A 20704-nucleotide genomic window follows, 5' to 3' on the forward strand; every position below is an offset into this window, starting at 1 on the left:
GCCCTGGACAAATTTTCCCTGGTCAGTTTGAATACCACCTTCTGTTTCCCTTGAAAAGAGGACATTAAAAAAAAAAAGAAATGGTAAAAGTGGTATCCGCTATCTCAAATGAGAGGACGTGAAAAAAAAAGGCAAAAATCGGGCAGCTGCTAACAAAGTGCTGCTAGTTATGGTCTACTTATTATTTATAAAGTTTAGCTTATTAACCTTTCCTGATTGCTATAGCTTATTGTAAAACACAACTTCACTTTTGTTTAGACCAACCAGTAATCACTTTCTCAAAGCTAGTCTCCAAGTGAACAGTAATGCCCAATGGACATTATAGGGAAATAATGAAACACCCAGGAGTGTTGTATGGACTTTGGGGACCAGTGTCACAAGAAGAAGGCCCCCTCACCCCCTAGATGGTTCTTTATAATAGATACTGTTTTGATTCTTGTTTTACTGTGGGAAGCATTTTTTTAAATAATGTTTTTTTTTTTGTTTGGCAAGACATTTTATGGAGCAGTGCCATAAAGCAAATGTATCTGGGGTCTTTAAGTATGTGTATATCTTTGATTTGCGAATAATATCTGCACTACACCCATTCCTCTAACTCTTCAAGACTGCTGCCTCTCATAACACACTTTTTTTAGCTTGTAGTAGTGGCAGTTTAATATGGCAATACACACATGCACACTTTCAAAGTAGAAATAAATGCATTTGGAAGTAAATGATAACATTAACAATGTGAAATTGGATCTGTACATCTTCTAAGATGTTTGTACACAGCTGTAATATTTTAAAATGTTATCTATAGTCATGTTTAATAGCAAGATATGCAGTAGAGTATGATGTACTGTAACTGAAATCTAATCTAAAAACAGACACGCATGCTGTTCCAGCCACATTTTAAATAGATTATGGTTAAAATCATTTTAAAATATTAGTGTTATTGTAGGGACACAGTGTACATTCTCTTCTGCAAATGGTATTAAGACATGTGCCTTTGCTGAGTGGGAGTCAGTTTTCAAGCACTTCTAGGCATGCTGAGCTTAAGTGGGATACTATTAAGTGCAACAGTGAGATCTGAGGACTGTAGTGATCATGGAAGTACCCAGCATGTGCTGAAGGTTTCAGAAAGCAATATTATAATGTTTGACGTTTGAGAATTAATCAAATGTAATGAGATATATCAGCACACTAGGGATAACAAAACCTGTATAAGTCAGTATTCTAAGTTCTTAGGTTAGGAATAAGGATAACTGTTCAGAATGTCGGATCCCGGCCACAGCTAACTTAGCAAAAATAAACTCCTTCTTCCAAAGGGAAAAAACAGTCCAGGAAAAGAGTTTAAGCAGATCTTTATTCAACAGTGGACAAGCCTTCTTTTCTTCTTAGTTCTTAAATGCATCATTCTCAGAATTATCATGCATGTATTCTAAAACCTTAACTAAAGAAACTGTAGCAGTTTGAGTGGTTACAGTTTTAAGATGATAGCATGATGATTTTTGAGAATTCTATGGTGAGGTTTATCTATTCTTCATCTGTGTCACCCACTTTTCTTTTTTTTAATCAGCCTTTATACAGAATCATCATCCCAATGTTTTGGTGCTTCAAGCAATTTAGCTTTGAGGATTTAGAAATTACATTGATTTAAGAGGCAATAGTGAGGGCTTCCACTGGTCTTATTTGTCATGCTATGTGCTATAACCAAATGTGAAAACAAATTTTGTGTGTGTGCTTGCCACTGCAAACTGTGCACTACATGTCCCTTGATACAAGTGCAGTTGGTTCTACTTTATACTACCGTGTGAAAGTGTTTGATGCACAATATACACAAATACTAACTAGTGTAGCTTGGCAGGTCACAGAACAGCATTTCTCTTTTTGTGTGTCATTTTTTTCTGTTTCAGACGCATTTGTCCTGGCATGCTGCATGATTGTCAGGTTTTACTGCACAGCTCATGCTAATGTGTGTGTGTGTTGTTCCATGTGTGCAAAATCTGGAGGTTTGGCCGTACATGTTCACTTTTAACTCCCTAAGGTTAGCTGAACTTATAATGGTGCTCTAGGATGGCCTTGTAACTGTCCTGCCTGTTTTCAGGTCATCGTCGTCATCAAATGCAGTAAAGTGTATGGCAGGGATATTCCATTGCCCTCTCTTGTGCATAATGTGTGTAACCAGATGTATCAGTACATCTGCAGTATAACTGTAGCAGGCTGAAAATGCATGCCGCTGTAGCACTGCTCAGGATGTGTGCTGTAGTTTTTCAGTCCTTCATGGCTGTTGCAGAGTGGGAAATTATTATGATAAATAACAGCTGTCAGCTGTTCTGGGTAGCCATTGTCCCTTGTAGTGGAAGCACACAATCATACAGATTTCTTTCCTTTACATCTATATTATGCATCATATAGTCTCAGTTGTATCTTCCCACTTGCCAGTCAGATGGCTGCATTTGATGTGGCCTTCTTGGAAAATGTGGTGAGAATTGAACACCCTCCACCACTACACATCGTGTTTCATTTCTAGATAATAAACTGAAATGCTGATGACATTATCATTCCAGTGGACAACTTGCCAGTTGTGTAAGTGTTGGTATTTGGCTTTGATAGTGTTTTTATAGCAATGAAGTATGGTCACTTGCAACAGAGGCCGGCAAGATGGTTAGCAGTATCATCAAACTGCTTTGTAATGTTTGCCCACAAGAGTCATCAGGAAACAAATATGCTCAGCACAACAGCAGCACTGTTTTGACCCTTGATGCAGCAACCTGGATCTGAATGCATTATACATTAATGGCTGTCCTAGTAGCATAGAATATTGAGGATCACCATGCAAAGTCAGCTGAGACATTGAGGGTGGATCCAAGGGGGAAGGACCTGACTGACCTGCCAGAACAGAGAAAACCCTCTTCACAACCTCAAAAGCCAACCACTCCAGAAAGAAGGAAGCCAACGGAACAGAGAAAATGAGTTTCTGGCCTGGCAGTTCCCTCCATTCTGAGAGCAGTCCACCTAAGGCAGAAGCTGGAGATGAGCTGTCTAATGCTGAAGATACGGAGTCGATCCTATACCTCTCTTTCTGACCTGGAAGCTCTGCTCTAACAGTCATCCAGCTCCAAAGATGTTAGAGCTGGTGTGCTTAGTTTTCTCTTCAGATCTGACACAGAATGGCCCGGTATGCTCAGATCCAAGGACTCTAGCCCTACAGCCTGGGTCAGAAAAGGAGTAGTTAGCAGTGGAGAGGTTGATGGACGATGTTCCTGACCCAAGACGCTCTTCTGAAATTGCTCTATGAACAATCTCCGCACCTTCCTTTCCACATCGGCCTCCATGATACTTCTGGATGAATGAGAGGACACCATAGAAGGGGGCTTAGAGTGCCGCTCAAGGGCAGTACTGGATCCAGTGAGGGTGAATAGACAGTTTGAGGTAAAGACTTCAGATCTGGGAACTTTGGATTCATACTACATGTTTTTCGTATCTGAGGAAGGACTTGCAAGATATAGGTTCATAGGTAGGTACTAGGCTATCTGCCCGAGGGCATTTATAAGCCTAGCCAGAGTGTGTCGGCTTTCGCTGACCCATTGATTAATTAACTGAGCCTCTGTCAAACAGAGCCAATGAAGTGATCCCAGGGGTGTACTTTCTGTTACCCATCCACTCGTCAAGGCTTCTCTTGAAGAGTGTTAGTGAGGGGCTCTGCCTAATGTAGTTAGGAATTTTGTTCCAAAGCATGGGGAGTCTCTGTGACAGGAATCTGTCCCTCCAGCATGTTCTATTTATTGTTGTGGCGAGGTTTAGCTCATTAGAGCGCGTGGCTCACAGTGACTTGGATTTCTTTAGGTGGAGCATGTCCATCAATTCTGAGTTGGACATGGCTTTGTAAGTCAGACAGAGATCACTTCTGATTAAGAGATATGCCACTGAGTACAGCCGGAGTTTTTTCAGTCGGGCTGCATAGGACATATGTTTGAGGTCAGTAATCCTCTTGGTGAGGTGCTTTTGTGGTCTTTCAAGCTGTTGGAAGTGTCTTGTGAGGTACATCCCAAATGGGGCATTGTACTCTATGATGGGTCTGATGAGTGACAAGCAGAGGGGCACTATAACCTCTTTATTTCTAGATGCGAACCCCTTAGTAATTAGATGGGCCACATAGAAGGATTTCCTAATTACTTTGGCAATATGATTGTCAAAGGAGAGATTACTATCTACCTGGGTCCCCAGACCTCTTATTACCTCTTCTGTATTAAGGGGGCTGCCACCTATGTGGTAATTCGTGGGCATTTTGTTTTTCCCAAACGGGATGACTATGCATTTTTTGGCATTTAGCTTGAGGTGTCTGTCTCAGTAAGGCCTTTTTGGAGGATGTCCATGTCAGCCGGAGAGTCAATTATGGCTCCCAGTTTGCAGTCCTCTGTGAACTTGGTTAGCCATAGTCCTCCTGTGTTTGCCTGTACTTCTCAAAAATATATGCCGAACAGTAGGGGTCCCAGAACTGAGCCTTGCGGGACACCACTTGTGACTGGTTTAGAGTCAGACCTGGAGCCCGCTATTCTTACCGTGTGAGTTCTGTCTGTAAGCCAGTTGGCAACCCATCTTATGACGTAGGGGTTTATATTCAGGCTGGTGAGTTTTTCTATAATACCCGAGTGAGGAATGGTGTTGAACGCCTTGGCGAGATCAAGGTAGGCTGTTTGAACTACCTTTCCCTCATCTATGGCCTTGGTAACTGTCTCGAAGAAGTCAACCAGGTTTAGTAGGCATGATCTGCCCTTAACAAAGCCAAACTGGGTCGGGTCAAGTGTTTGGAGGTTCCCAATGTCTTTGTTAATGAGTTCCATGATGATGTGCTCCATAGCCTTGCAGACCAGGCTAGTCAGGCTTATGGGGCAATAGTTACCAGGGTCAGTTGTGGCTCCTCCTTTGTGGAGCAGAATAACCATTGCTGTGCACCATTCTATGGGCACGTAGCCTGTGGAGAGGCTGAGGTTGAACAGTGTGTTTAGGTGGGGGGTTAGTTCATTCTGTAGTTCATGCAAGATGCAGCCTGGGACACCATCTGGCCCCATTGATGCTGTGTTTTTGGCTTTTGAAAGGGCTGTTTTCACCTGTGCTTCTGTGATTTCTGGGACACTACACTTTTCCGGTATTGTTGTGGGCCCTTTTGAAGGTGAGAGGGAGGTGAAGTTTACACTGAATCTATCTGCCAGTATGTTGGCAATATCAGTAGATTCAGTATATTTTGTGCTATTTTGCACTATCTCAGAGCATATCTGTGAGTTGCCACTTAGATTTTTGACATAGCTACAGAAGGCTTTGTGGTTATCTTTCGAGTCCTTGGCTATTTTTCTTTCAAAGTTAGCCTTGGATGATTTTATGAGGGACCTTAGTTTCTTACTGATACTGATCAGGGATGTCTTTCCTTCTTGGGATTTGCTTTTTTTCTGAACTAGTTTCCTCATTTTGTTGTATAACCTGTTTATGGCAGGGGTCCACCAGACTGGTTTCCATCTCTTAGGGGAGTGAGTCTTGGTTTTGCTAGGGATGGCACAATCCATGCATCCTTGTAGGTGCTCATAGAGTGCAATTGTAAAGGATTCTGCATCTTGGGCAGTGTTATCCTTTAGCATGGGGGCTGTGAAACTTGCCACCTCTGACTTAAGTAAGGTGAAGTTTGCTTTAGAAAAGTTTTTCACGGTGGTTTCCTTGGTTGGGTGGGGTGGACATCCAGGGTGATTAGTTTATGGTCTGATCTAACCAGTGATGGGTTGACCTCCGGTACGGAGCACCTGTCGCCCATGTTGGTGATGACCAGGTCCAATATGTTGTGGTCTCTGGTAGGGGAGTATACCAGCTGATCCAGGGCATTTGAGTTAATAAATTCCAGGAAGCGCTGAGCCTAGGAGTTTTTACTCAAGTAGTTTTCCCAGTTAATGGTAGGGTAATTGAAATCTCCCAAGATCAGGGGGTTTGGTAGGACCTCCATGTTTTCCAGTGTCTCCAGAAAGGCGGAGTGGTGGTCCTGGTCATGGAGGGTGATCTGTAGCAGACCACAATTTGTATTGCAGATTTGCCTGATGTTAGTTGCACATGGATGATCTCGGAGGTATCATGCTGCACCACTAACCTGGAGGTCTAGGTATCCTTGATGAATATGGATACACCCCCTCCTTTTGTGTTTCGGTCCGTGTTCTGTGGCCGAAATGTGTGGTATGAGTTGTAGTCCAGTAGTGCTGGAGTGCTCTCTGGAGCCTTGAACCAGGTTTCAGTTACTGTACAGATGTCAACGTTCTCCATACTTAGGAGTGCTTTGAGTGCATGCATTTTGAGACTTAAACTCCTGGCGTTGAGTAACATAACACTCAGTTTTTTACTTGTGCTGTTTACGGAGGTGGGTTTGAATTTTGAGCCTTTCCTAAAAAAGGCACTATGTGGGCAGCAAGAGCCTTGGCCAGTATTCAAAAGCCAAGGGGTGACAGGTGCAGGCCGTCTCTTGTGAAGCAACATGGCTTGTTGAGCATGTCATCCCAGGCTGACAGACACTGAATCTCCTTTGAATGACACCAGAAAAATAGCCAATTGTTGAAACTGATCATTTTTTTATTTATACTGAGGTATCATTCTTGGTGAGGGGCAGGATGCTAGTCAGGGTCATACCCGCCTGGGCTACATGATCAGAGAGCTCTTCCATGTCTCTTTTCATGTACTCTAGGGAGGTATGGCTCAGGTCGTTCACACAAACATGAATAATGACAGAGTCATATTTGTACTTGTTCTGGAGTGACCTGAGTGCTTGTGTTATGTGGCGGATTCTGGCTCCTGACAGGCAGTTAACAGTAACCAGCCTAGTGAGTGGGGCATCAGTGTGCCTGACTATTGAGTCACCTATTACTAGTGTGTTGGGTATATTATTTTGCCTTAAGGGCTGTGATTTTGCGGCACATTCATTTTGTGTTTTACGTGTTGTCTGGTTTGTGACGGGAGGTGCAGGTTTTGTGGGTGTCTGCTTTGGAGCTCTCTAATGCTTTTGAGGGTTTTTATTTAGAGCCTCCGAGTATGATTTTGTGTATTTATGTGTATCGTTTGCCAGTGCTGGTTTAAGTAGGTCTATGTGAGGCTGGAGGTGTGGTGCAAGTGTTAACCTTCTCCTCATGACTGTCTGTTCCAGTCTTGGGTGGAGATACCTTAGCCTCCAGTTTGGCTGTATAATTGCATCTCTCACATATGTTAGTGTTTTGTGGTAGGAGGAGAGGGCTGTCTGTGTACGTGAGGCAGTTGTAACATTGCCTCAGGATACCCAGATTCACCAGCTGGACTGGAGAGTACACCTGAAGTTGCCCTTTGGTCATGCCAGTAGGGTGAGCTGCTTAGTCGCTTGGTTGGTGAGGGGTGGATAAAGAGCCTTGCCCTGCTGGGCAGTCAAGTGTCTGGGTATATTAGTGCTTGCTATTAGGTCTGAGCAAGTGCTGGACTGTAGGATGCTTTTTGAGTGCTTAGGTTGAGAGTTAGACTAGTTTCAAGTGGAAAAACTGAAGGAGACTTGGTGGAGCCATGAATAATTTAACCCTAGCTAACCGGTGCTGCCCAGCGCACACAACCAAGCAACGCGTTTTTTAAACTACTAACTTCTGGGCTGGAACCACTCCTCCAGGGACAAATGGCTGCTCAAAGTTACCCTCTCTCTCACAGGTGAACAGAGAAACTTCCCTCTATCCAAGTAAAGTATGGGCAACTCAGAAACTTGTAACACAGCCCTGAATTCAGCACTAGCCTGAAAACTGGACTATACTAGCTTAGAAAGGCGGGAAACAAGAAATTTAATTATTTTTTTTTTTTTTAAAAGATAAGGCAAAAACAGTAAAAAGTACACTTAAAACAGCTTTAAATGACTACAAGTGATCAGAAAAAGCTATTGCACTTTAGTGTGTAGCCTACAACAGTTAAACAATTTATTTAAACAAAAACAATTATTAAAAGTGCAGACAGTCAAATAAGTACAATTTGTGAAAAAAAAAAGTGCTGGAAAATCAGCGTTTAGGCAGAAAACAGTTAAGTACAGCAAGAAAATACAGAAAACTGATGATCACTCCAAAGTCTCTCTTTTAAGCTAGAAGGCTTATATCAGTTTAAGGCTTTCTAGTGCTTTCCAGTAGATTAGTCACAGGAAAGAGGGGAAACAAGTGCAGATGTGGTCTTTTAAACCAGAAAGTTGAAATAGATGGACAACTTCCCGAATGGTCAGTAAACTACAATTCTGGGCCAAGAACCACTCCTCTTCTGGTAGACAGGCTACCTAGTACTTACCACTCCCACTGATAAGCTAGAAGGCTGCACTCCAGCAGAAGGGCTTTGGGGGCTCAGAAGCTTACCAACAGTCCTGGATACAGCAACTCTGTATCTGGACTAGGCTAGTAACCGTAAAGGTGGGAAATGAGCGCAAGTGCAGCTTTTAAACCAGAAAGTTGAGAGAGATGGGAAAAACTGCCCAAACTGCCAGTAGCTACAGTTTCTGGGCCAGAAACACTCATCTTGCGGCAGATAGGCTACCTAGTGCTTACCACTCCCACTGATGAGCTAGAAGGTTTCCCTCCAACACAGAAAGGCTTGGGGAGCTCAGAAGCTTCCAGAGAGTCCTGGATACAGAAAATCTGTACTTGGACTAGACTAATTACAAAAAAGATGGGGAACAAGCACAAATGCAGGCTTTCAAGCCAGCAAGTTGAAAGAGATGGAAAACTGCCTAAACGGCCAATAAACTACAATTTATGGGCCAAAACCCACTCTTCCCATGGTAGATAGGCTACCTGATGCTTACCACTCCCACTGATAAGCTAGAAGGCTTCCCTCCAACACAGAAAGGCTCGGGGGGGGGGCTCAGAAGCTTACAGAGAGTCCTGGATACAGCAAATCTGTACCTGGACTAGACTAGTAACAGGAAAGGCAGGAAACGAGCACAAACACAGGCTTTTGAATCAGAAGGTTGAAAGAGATGGAAGAGCTTCCCATCTCATTGGATATGAGGTTGGCTGGATCGTAGAGGATGGCAGATCGATTTTGTTCATAGGTTCATACTAGGCTATCTGCCCTTGGGCATTTATAAGCCTAGCCAGAGTCTGTTTGGCTTTCGCCACCCATTTTAAATTAATTTTGCTATGCCCTTTTTTGAGGTTAGTATACTGTGCCTCTGTCTAACAATGACACAGAAGTGACACCCAGGGTAAACCTACGATCTCCCGTCCACTCATCAAGATTCCTCTTGAAGAGAGTCAATGATGGACTCTACCTAACCTGGACTGGGATTTTATTCCAGAGTGAAGGGAGCCTCTGGGTTATGAATCTGTCCCTCCAGCATGTCCTATTTATTTCAGTGCTGAGGTTCAAGTCTCTCGAGCGCGTAGCTCGATGGGAGTTGGATTTTCTGAGGTGCAGCATGTCCATTTATTCCGGGTTGGACATGGCTTTATACGTCCTGCACAGATCACCTCTGAGCAGGCGGTATGCCACTGAGTAGAGCTGGAGTTTCTTTAACCGGGCAGCATATGGCATCTGTTTGAGCCCTTTGATCCTCTTGGTGAGGTACTTTTGGGGTCTTTCCAGTTGCTGCAGGTGTCTGGTAAGGTACATCCCAAAAGGGGCATTGTACTCGATTATGGGCCTGATGAGGGATGAGTAAAGAGGCACGATGACCTCCCCTGATCTAGATGTGAATCGCTTCATGATTAGGTGGGCTATATAGAATGTTTTTCTAACCCCTTTGGCCCACGTGGTTGTCAAATGAGAGATTGCTATCAACTTGGGTCCCCAGGTTCCTAATTACTACTTCTGTACTTAATGGATTACCACCTATGTGGTAATTTGTAGGCACTTTGTTTTTGCCAAAGGGGATGACTATACACTTTTTGGCGTTTATCTTGAGGCCATGGCTCTGGCACCAGTTGTCTGTTTCTATGATGCCCTTTTGGAGGATGCTTGTGTCGGCTGGAGAGTCAATTATGGCACCCAGTTTGCAGTCATCTGCAAACTTGGTCAGTCACAGTCCTTCCGTGTTGGCCTGTACCTTTGAGAAATATATACCAAACAAGAGAGGTCCAAGGACTGAGCCTTGTGGGATGCCACTTGTAACTGGTTTGGAGTCCGACATGGCTCCAGCAATTCTAACCATGTGGGTTCTGTCCTTGAGTCAGTTTGCAACCCATCTAGTGACATAGGGGTTTATATTTAAGCTGGTGAGCTTATCTATAATGCCCGAGTAGGGTATTGTATCGAAGGCTTTTGTGAGGTCCAGGTAGGCTGTGTGGACCACCTTCCCCTCGTCAATGGCCTTGGTGACTGTTTCAAAGAAATTGACCAGGTTTAAGAGGCAGAATATTCCCTTAACAAAGCCAAGAACTGGGTAGGATCCAGTGTCTGTAGGTCCCCAATATCTTTATTTATGAGGTCCATGATGATCCTTTCCATAGCTTTGCAGACCAAGCTAGTCAGGCTTATAGGGCGATAGTTTCCAGGATCCGTTGAGGCACCACCTTTGTGGAGAGGGACCACTGTTGCTGTACGCCACTCTTTGGGTACATATCCTGTAGTAAGGCTGAGAGTGAACAGTAGTTTTATGTTTGGGTTTAGTTATTCTTGGAGTTCATGTAGGACGCAGCCCGGGACACCATCTGGTTTCATTGATGCTGTGTTTTTTGCTTTGGAGAGGGCGGCTCTTACCTGAGCATCTGAAATGACAGGGGGGAAGCACTCTGCTGGGATAGATATTTGCCCTTTTGGTGGGGAGTTTGCGCTGAACCTGTCAGCTAGGATGTTGGCAATGTCTGTGGGTTCTTTTGTCATTTTGGACTAATTCTGAGCATATCTGGGAATTCCCACCCAGGTACCTAACATAACTAAAGAAAGTCTTGTGATTATGCTTAGTGTCCTGTGCAATTTTTCTCTAAGCTGTAGTTTCTTGCTAATACTGATCAGAGATGCCTTCCCTTTTTGGGATTTTGCTCCATCATTTAGTAGCTTCCTCCTTCTATTGTATACTTTGTTTATGGCTGGTGTCCACCAGACAGGACTTCTGCCTTTGGGGGATTGGGTCTTGGTTTTATTTGGGATTGCATGATCCATGCATTCCTGAAGGTGTTCATAGAATGCATGTATGTCATATTTTCCACAGGCCGGGGCTTTGGGATGTGAATATCCAGTGAGATTAGTTTATGGTCTGATCTTACCAGTGAGGGATACATTTCTGGTCTGCAGCATAGAGTCCCCATGTTGGTGATGAAGTTGTTCCATAGAATTTCAGTTTATAAATTCTAGGAACCTGTTGGAGCTAGAGTAATGCTCCCAGTCTATGTTTGGGTAGTTTATAATGGTGTTTGGAGAGACCTTCATATTTTCTAGTGTTCTCAGGAAGGGGGTTTGGGAGGGTAGTCTGTAGTGGGCTATAAACTGGAAGGCAGTTTTACCCACTGTTAGTTGCACATGGATAGTCTCTGATGCTTCATGCTGTGCCACCAACCTGGAGGTGTGGGTATCTTTCTCTTGGGAGCCTTGAACCAGGTTTCTGTTACTGCACAGATATCGATGTTCTCCATGCTAAGGAGAGTTTTGAGTACATGCATCTTTCTTAGTTTCTTATCCCTTGTGATACCTATGAAGGTGGGTTTGTCTTTTGAGTCTTGCCTAAAAGGCACCAATTGTTGAAATTGATCATCTTGTCTTCATGTCATTCACACCAGCATGGACAATGATTTTTTTGTTCCTACCTGGCTGGTTGGAAATCTGGCAACCCTGTGCCCTTGGAGACTGAACTCCTGTGATGGCTTGAGAAAAAGTAGTTGGCAAAAGACCTTTCAATATTAATTTATTTCTTCTTCTGGTTAAGACTCTTGGGTTGAACCCACTGCAAATGTCACATTCCTTGTCCAAGTGTTCAGTTTCCAACATAGCCACAGGTGAAATATTAAAGAATCAGTTATCTACGAAAAAATGTATCTATTCAAACAGTAACTAAACACTTCGATCCAAACCCATATGTTGAGGAATGAATGAAAACTGACAACATCAGATCTGTTTTTTAAAGAAAAACATTGCAAGCTATTTGGCTATGTGAAGGATGACACAGGTGTACTTGTAAAGGAGTATTGCTCTTGTATTTGAACAATGGTTGTCTAATTCTGAGTGTTGTTTTACCAAGCTAAATACATGAGTGTAGCACCCCCTTCCTCCAAAAAAAAAAAAAAATCAGCATAGTTTCTCTGCCCTAAATCTACACTAGTGTTCCCTGAACTGTACACACACATACTAAATGCAAGTGTTTGCAAGGGAATAAAGTTACAACATGTAAACCAATGCTTCTGGTTAGGTACAAGTGACCTTTCTGACCTTATTCTCAATCTAAGGCCACTTCATTTTCAAGAAAGAGCAAACGGTAAAAAAAAAACTTTTTTGATATTTATTGTCTTAGAATGAGTTTTTTAAACAGTTGAGTTTGCACAGGTCACTGCAAATCACAGCAAACAAACATGAATGTGGCAAGAAAGCAGTGAACAAGAATGCTTGAGCAAACAAGGAAAACAGCGATTTAGGATTGAGCACCTAAAGGGAACCCTTCAATATCTGCAGGATTTGTCTCTGAAAAATCAATGACCACTGGTGTGTATGTTGGTAGTTTTGGCTTTACTGTTTGAACATTAATGAAAGAAACCGTATCTCTGAGAGGACAGTTGCTTTAAATGTAGGAATACTTCCTTAACAAACAATATGACAAATATGTGATGAAAGACAATTCTCGGTCTGTATGCTTTGCATTCTGTTCTAAACAAAGAACATTTTAAAAAGTCCTTCTACTTCATTCATGTATGTGCTGACCAACAGTGTTGTCTCACACAATGGAGGAAAGCAGCAATATGAAATCTTTGTTTCATAGGGAGATATTCCTGTTTAAGAAAGCAAGATGGCCAAATTAACTGGTGTAGTTCCCCAAAGTTTATTGAATGAGGGATTTGCCAAATCCTATAGTTTCCCAGAATTTTACACAGTTGTAAGGGAATTCCATATACCTTGATCTCACATGTAAGGAGCTATATGGATACCAGAATCCCTCAAGTCCCACAGTGTATGAGAATGTAGGGGTACCAGTCTCCTGGTCTCACAGGTATACAAGAGAATATTATTGGGATTTTAGATCCTTCAGTCCTATATGGTTTCTACATATTATTGCAAGGGAATACATGGGTGCAAATCTTCTGGTTTCTCGGGTGTGTCTTAAGTGCAAAATATTGCCCTGAACACACACTATATGTTTTTTTAAACAGGACAAGATGATTAGGTATACTAAATCTCCTATTCACAGACAGTTTCCCTGTAAACTGACTGGATACACGGGTGCTAAATTGTCTCATTCTGCAGAGTTGCTCTATCATGTATAATGGGATGCAAATTTGAACAAGTCTCTTGGTCCCCACAGAATAAGTCTGCACAAGTGGCTGCAATATCCCCAGCTTTACAAATTCCTCTCTGTAAAATGAGTGCAGGGATAAAATCATTCAATTACACAATGTTTTCACTATAGAGAGAGCATATTTGTTTCCTGATTGTTATAGACAAATATCCCCTATTTCAAAAAATAAACAGGCACAAGAACTGCGAAGTAAGATGGTAGAGAGGTGCAAAATTTCCGTTCCACAGTTTTTACCACAGTGTGGAAAATTGCAGATGTGGCCAGATTCACTGGTAATACTTGTTTTACTCCAGTGTAAAAGGGTGAATGAGTGCCGGAACACCTAATCCTGCAGGTTTTCCTCAAAAGACACAAAGGTGCAAGAGTCCAATATATGTCATACTGGTTAAGGTAATGAGCTTTTAACATGGAGGTCTGGGTTTGAATATCATCTTCCATCTGGCCTTGAAGAATTTGCTTCATGTATTTGTACTTTTAAGTCTTCCTTGTAAAAGAAAATTGAGCTGTCAACATGTTCAGAAATATTGGCTCCATAAGTTCCCTCAGAATCTGATGGTACAGGGGGTGCCACACCCCATGGCTCTATAGTGTCCCCCACACTGCAAATAGTGTTCATTCTTCTAATGTCACAATTCTAGGAGAGTGAAGGTATAACAAAACTGTCATAGAGTATGACCCTACAGTTTCCACATAGCACAAAAGGCTGCAGAAAGTGCCGGTTCTTCCATTCCTAAAAGGGGCCTTAGTGTAGGAGGATTCATACCTACCAGATTTCATAGTCTAGCAGCATTCATTACACTGTGAGATGCTACAGGAAATGTATAATCCATGATCCCATAAGAGAGTCTCTTGACATCTTAGCATGGAAGAGAAGTGCAGTGATCTTAGTCTAACAGCAGGGTCTTCTCTTCAGGAGAAATGTGCAAATCAGATCTGTAAAGCCCCCCAAAAGTCTTTGCTGGGTTTCCTTGAGTATAAGAGTATAAACATTACAAGATTCCAAGTTCAAAATCACATCATTTTTGCACAGGTGTATGTTCTTGGAGACCAGATTCCTTCAATCCTATAATGTTTTCCCATAGTGCAAACCTTCCAATTTCTCAGAGTTTCCGAAAGTGCAAGTGGTGGGGGAAGACTAAATTCCTCTGTCCCACATTTTTTGCAGTCCAGGATGGTACAGTGTTACTAAAGCATCCAGTTCTATATGATTTCCCTGAAATGCACAGGGGTGCATAGGTGTTTGGTCTCATGTCAAACACTGCTTTTTCTTAAAAGTCTAATCCCCTTTGATACACGCTTAGGAGCATATAGGATGTGAGATTGCCATATAAAAAGGCGCATGGGTCTCCAATCCCATGGTATCTCAGCATTTCTGTAAAGTGTAACTGGGGCAGAGATGATATCAAATCTTCCATTGTCACAATGTAAGAGAGAGTGCAGATATGCAAATCTTAAATGTACTAAAGGAATTCTATACAGAATAAGAGGAAACTATAGAGGTCAGATTCTCCAAACTCTTGTGTGAGAGAAAGTGAAGGAGTTACTAAATTTCCAATATCCTTATTTTCTGGTAGTTACTTTGATACTTTTGTTTCTTTCCTGGCAGGAGCTAGAAGCGATTAAGGCACGAATCCGTGAGATGGAAGACGAAGAAGAGAAACTAAAGGAACTTCAACACAGAGAGGAAAGATGCCTAATCATGAGCACAAAGATTGGTGAGTGGCAGTCTTTTAAAATGCAATGATTTCTACTGAAGGTTGCACAATAAAAATGCAAGGCAGGTTTTTCACCTCTTAAAAGCACAACTCAATGTTACTTTACTATCATTTGTGATGTGCATGAAACCCAATTAAACCATTTCTCCCTCAACTACATTTTCCTTTTGTGTATTCATTCTCCACACACAGCCTTGGATGGAGCTGTACAGTACTGAACTTTTGAAAAGTTACACATTTTCACTAGCATCCCAGATGCATTTCCTTTTTAATAAGTCAGTCAGAAGTGAATGTTATGTTTTTTTAAACTAGCACCAACTTTAAACCATTATAAAATATCTACAGATTCCTTTTTGAGAGCTTAAAAGGTACTAGGTATGCAGGCATGACATGCATCCATGCACTGATCTCTCCTGAGCAGATATTAGGCTCTGAGTGAGAATTACTACAGCTTAAATGCCTGTTTGAGCTCATTTCTAGTAAGTATGAGCTTTGTCATTGCTGCCTCTTAAGTTTCAGCTTGATAAATAATGAGATGTTAATACTAACATGAGCATTAAAGTAACATTTGCTGACCAGTTGAGTGCTGATTGTCTGTCTGCTTTACTTTACATTGGCTTGACGGTAGAAAGATATAATATGCCTATTAACTGCATTTAATATGCCACTGCTTCGCTTTCATCCTTAGCTTCATCCCATGCCCTTTCTCCAAAATGTTGCTGTTGATTCCCTCTTTGCAGCAATCTCTGGGACAAAGTACTTTCACAGACAAGGGAATAGCCGCTCTGTACAGTCAGCTGCCTCTGGCCCTCCTGTTCAGGTTGACCTGTTCACATACACTCTATGTGACATTGTACACCTATATCATGTCCTTCTCTACTGTCTAGTGATTTTCTTTCTCCTCCACAGCATGCAGCCTTCTAGTGGCCTTTTCTTTAGACTCCTTCCTGCAGCCTTTTTGACCCACTCCTTGCATAATCCACAGAGAGTAGGATGTTAGCAATTACAAGGCAGGTGAGTCAACAGAGCAATTATTGATTGCCACTGTCCATCCCCATTGTAACTTCCTTGTCTAGAAAAGCAAGACAGGTTTATTTGGCAATGAATTTGGATACCTATCCGCTCATCACGGCTGGATTTGAAGCCTGCAAGTGTTGCTTTGCTGAACATGCAGAGGTAATTTATTACACTTAGAGTAACTGTTGAGTAATATCTGTCCCTCCCGTGTATTTTATTTATGTGCTGGTAGAGATTTAAGTATTTAGTTCCAGTATTTGTTGAATCATTGGTTTTCAGGAGGTACAATAAATTTTTAGTGATTCCAACACTCCATAATGCAAGAAAAAATAGATCTCCATGTAAGAGTCTGTAAGAGATTAAAGGTAAGGATAGATCTTCAAGTCTTTCCTGGTAATTCATAGTGTTTAGGCCCCTAATCTTTGTTAGGAACTGCCAAGGCCTTTCAAGTTGCCTCATGTGACTGGCTCAATGTATGTGAAAGGGGACTTTATAGAACTGGCCTAATCAGAGCTGCATGCAGAGAGTGACAATAACTTTTTTAATTTAGATAATGTGCCTTTAGATATTGGTTGTTCTAAATAAAAGGATTTTCTAACTACTACTGTTGCATGTTTAATGAGAGTGCATTATCAACACAGTTACCAAGATCACTGACTACCTTGTCAGTTTGGAGTGGGGCACTGGCTATTTTAAAACATTTTCCATATATTAATGATCAGTATGGGTCAGCTCATGTTTTAATGAATTGGTATCAGAGGGTTATTTTATTATAACACCCAGCTTGCAGTCATCAGCAAACTTAGTTTTGCCATAAGAATGGGTCTGTGATTTGGTGGTCAGAAACCTATATGCCAAGATGCAGGGGTATCCTCTCTGAACCCTGAGGTATAACCCTATTTTCCTTTTACTTTCTGAGGAGTCATCTGCCACCTTAACAATATGTGTTCTGTCTTTCAGCCAGTTTGCTATCCACCTTGGGGCTCTTGGCCTATTTACAATACCAGCATGTCAAATGCCTCGACCAGATGCAAATGGGCTGCATGTACAGTATCTACTGGCTCTGTGACCTTCTTGACATTGTCTATTAAATTTAATGCAATTTACTAAATCTCTAGGCTGAGACTTCAGTTGGTTAGAATTGTTCAGTGCTGTCCCCCATTTAACACATTCAATGAATAAATGAATTGGGCACTAGTTATAATCTACCTTTGATGAAACCAAACTGTTGAGAGTCAAGCTAGAGGAGATTTATCATTGTTTATAAAATCGGATACTAGATACTCTATAGTCTGTATTATAGATTTGACTAGAATGGTCAAGCTAATGTGTGTATAATTCCCAGGGTCTGTGGCAGGGCCATCCCCTTGTGGATGGGCATCACAACAGCAGTTTCCCATGATTCTGGGATATAGCCTGTGATCATAGTAAGTCACTGACGTTAACCACAATGAAAAATATCAAAAAGTCTGTAAACGAGCTACTTACTGTAGTTCAGGACTTGGTTCCCTCAGCCTTCATTTGCCTACTGTGTGACTGTGAGCAAGTCAGTTAGCCAGACTGAGCTAGGCTCCCTTGGTAGTCTCTCTACAACCACACACCTAATAACTACCAAATAGCTTCAGTATTTCAAAGCACTGACTTTTCTTATGTTCAGAACTCCTACCCTTTGAGGGGACTTTTTCCACCCACAGGCCTCTATCATTAAGTCCAAAACCTTTGTTACCAATAGTTCTGTATTATCAAAAAAACTAAAGCTATAATATGTGACCTAAAAAGGATTTTTCACCCCCCTGTAAAAATTAACTGAATTCTACTATTCAGAGCAAACCAACATTTGAGACCCATGTTATCCATTCCTCTGGAGCAGCACACTGTATGAGATTTGGCTAGAGCCCAAGAGTGTGGAATATTGACTTTTTTTTTTACTTCTGGAATCTCTCCCCTGAGAATACCCCCCCCCCCAAGCAGTCTGTTTGCTGCTGCTCCTGGTAGTCAGTCCTGATATGATTAGCACCCCCATCACTTTTGCCACCTCTGTTGCCATTATTGGAATTCCCCATGGCTGAGTCTTCATACCAAAGTTGTAGTTTGAGTAATGCTTTGTATTTGTCTGCACTGATTCTCAGCTGCCAGTTTTGTGTCCACTTTGTCAATCTTTTAAACTTTTTAATTATGCTCTTCCCTCATCCTGCAAATGGCACATCAGAGTTAATGCCCTCAGCAAAGAAGTTTGTTTTTTTTGTGTCCTAAGCAAAGAAGCTGATTGTGTTCTCTTCACTTGCATATCTTTGAAACAAACATAAGGAAGAGTATTGAATCCATGACTAAGCCTTCTGGTACAGCAGTAGTCACTTTTCCTTGTATTGTCTGGTTATAAAAAGAAATATTAAACAGTTTCAGATAAAAAATGTTTTTAAGCTGTACTTTAATGTGTCACTAGCAAACTAAAAACGTTTTCTTTCATGGCTCTCTGAATGCTGTTTGTTTTAAAATGACTACAATTTTTTACTGAAATTATATATTTATTGTCTGCTGCTAGTAAAATTGTATCCCAGCAATTTCTTCTTTATTTATTTATTTTACATTTGTTGACCGGGATATTCCAACTGGACGTATGTCCATTTTCAGCGGAGGCCCAGGGAGAAAAGCTTCACATTTAAGACAATTTACAAGACAGAAATCTTGACCGTATACAATACAGATAATGTCAGACAGGTAAAACATTTCAAATACAGGAATATTTATATAGTACTGTTACAGTAACATACCAACATACCTGACTAAGTTAAAAATTTTGAGTAAAAGGATTAATAAAACATTTTTTTTTTTTTTTTTTTTAGGGTAACATTGTTTATAAAGTTTACCAAACCTTAGGAGGGGAGCTACTACAGTAGGAATTAATAAAGACTATCGGAGCACCTGAGATAGCATGTTAAAGCTAAATAGTAAAGAATGGTCCTGCTAGGGGAGAAAGTGTCAGTCAGGATTTGTGCATGGGCAAAGCCATTGGGCTTTAAGGAAGATTCTTAATTGCTTCTTGAAATGTGGGGTAGAAGAAAGGGCTGTTAGTTCAGTTGGAAGAGTGTTCCAAGAGTTACCAATAGAGTTTGAGGACAAGCTATCTCCAGATTTGTTGTTAGACTTTAGAGTAGCTACTAGTACCTTATTAGCTGATCGAAGAGTTGTTACATTTTTATATGGGCAGATGAGGGTAGAGAGTACGGGTGTATCTGTGGGATGGTGTAAGATCTTGTGTATAGTAGAAAGTTGCTGGAAAAGAATCTGGCTTTGCAATTCCAGCCATCCTAGCAATTTAAGATTTTGGCAGTGGTGGGTTCGAGAAGGGGCACCAGTGGCAAATCTAGCTATGTTATTATAGGATGTTTCCAACTTATGAAGATTATTTTTGGATAAGTTGGTATAGATTGGGGATGCATAGAGAAGGGTGGAGATTAAGTGAGTTTGGGCAATAGCAGTCCTAGCTAGAGGTGTGACATAGGGTTGTAGAGGAAACCAAGTTTTTTATTAACTGATTTAATGGTTAGGTTGATATGCGTGTTGAAGTTTAGAGTATGATCAATTGTTACACCTAAAAGTTTGGTGGTTGTGTCCAGAGTTATTACAGTACCATTATTAGATGTAATTGTGAAGTTGATAGTAGGAGACTTCTGTGTGGGAGAGAATAGTACCAATTTAGTTTTTTTGGAGTTGAGGAGGAGACAGCGTTGATGGAACCAGTTTTCAACTAAGGTAAATACTGCCTGGGTACTCAAATGAAGTCCAGCAGGCGAGGAGGCTGAACATATTAATATTGAGTCGTTGGCATATTGTATGCAGGTGGTTTGTGGAAGGGAGATTTTCAGATCATTTATGAAAATAGTGAAGAGGAGGGGTCCCAGAATAGAGCCTTGTGGGACTCTAGAGTTATAGGAAGATGAGTAGATAGTTGTTCTTGTATATTGTTGTTTTATCAGTCAGCCCCTAGACAGCTTCAGTGTAAGGTACTTCAAGGACAGGCAAGGCATTATGCTTTTTGTGCTGATGAGGAAGAAACAATGTTCTCTCTACTTCATTTTATTATCACAACCAATTTGCAGGTCATGCTCCAGAAACAAAATATGTAGACTTCAGAAAACCATCAAATCATGGTATTCAAAAACTTTACACTGTTTGTTCACATTAATTTTAAATATTTTTCAAAGAAAGTTATAGAAACTCGGACACATTACAAAACTATAACAGAGAAGTGAAGGTTTTCTAATACAATTAGAAAGACTGTAAAAACAATCCTCAAGATAACAAGACTGAAAATAGAGAAATATGCACAATGTTTACCAAGTTATTAACAGAACTGTAGTACATGGAGCACCATGATTATGCTCCAAAATCGGAAAAAAAATCTGTTACACTCTTCTGTAGCATGAGACCCAATTATAACGTTGCTTTCAAAGGTGTGTGACATTTGTTTCATGCACCCGATGTGCTGCTAGCCTTTCAATAGGGATCCACTGCCGATGGTGGTCCAACGTCTGGC

The 20704-nt window shown here is 41.4% G+C and overlaps 1 protein-coding gene across 1 annotated transcript in view; it reads left to right on the forward strand.

Annotated features, from left to right (window-relative positions):
* The window catches only part of PABPN1L (PABPN1 like, cytoplasmic), a 237131-nt gene that overhangs the window by 39868 nt on the left and 176559 nt on the right, over positions 1-20704 (forward strand). The window contains exon 3 of the mRNA XM_044081564.1: positions 15042-15150. Within this exon, the coding sequence (XP_043937499.1) occupies positions 15042-15150 (109 nt within the window). The remainder of the gene's footprint in view (positions 1-15041; positions 15151-20704) is intronic.

This window comes from Protopterus annectens, chromosome 8.part1 (genome assembly GCF_019279795.1).
Source record: "Protopterus annectens isolate FY-2018-M chromosome 8.part1, PAN1.0, whole genome shotgun sequence".
Taxonomy (NCBI): domain Eukaryota; kingdom Metazoa; phylum Chordata; order Ceratodontiformes; family Protopteridae; genus Protopterus; species Protopterus annectens.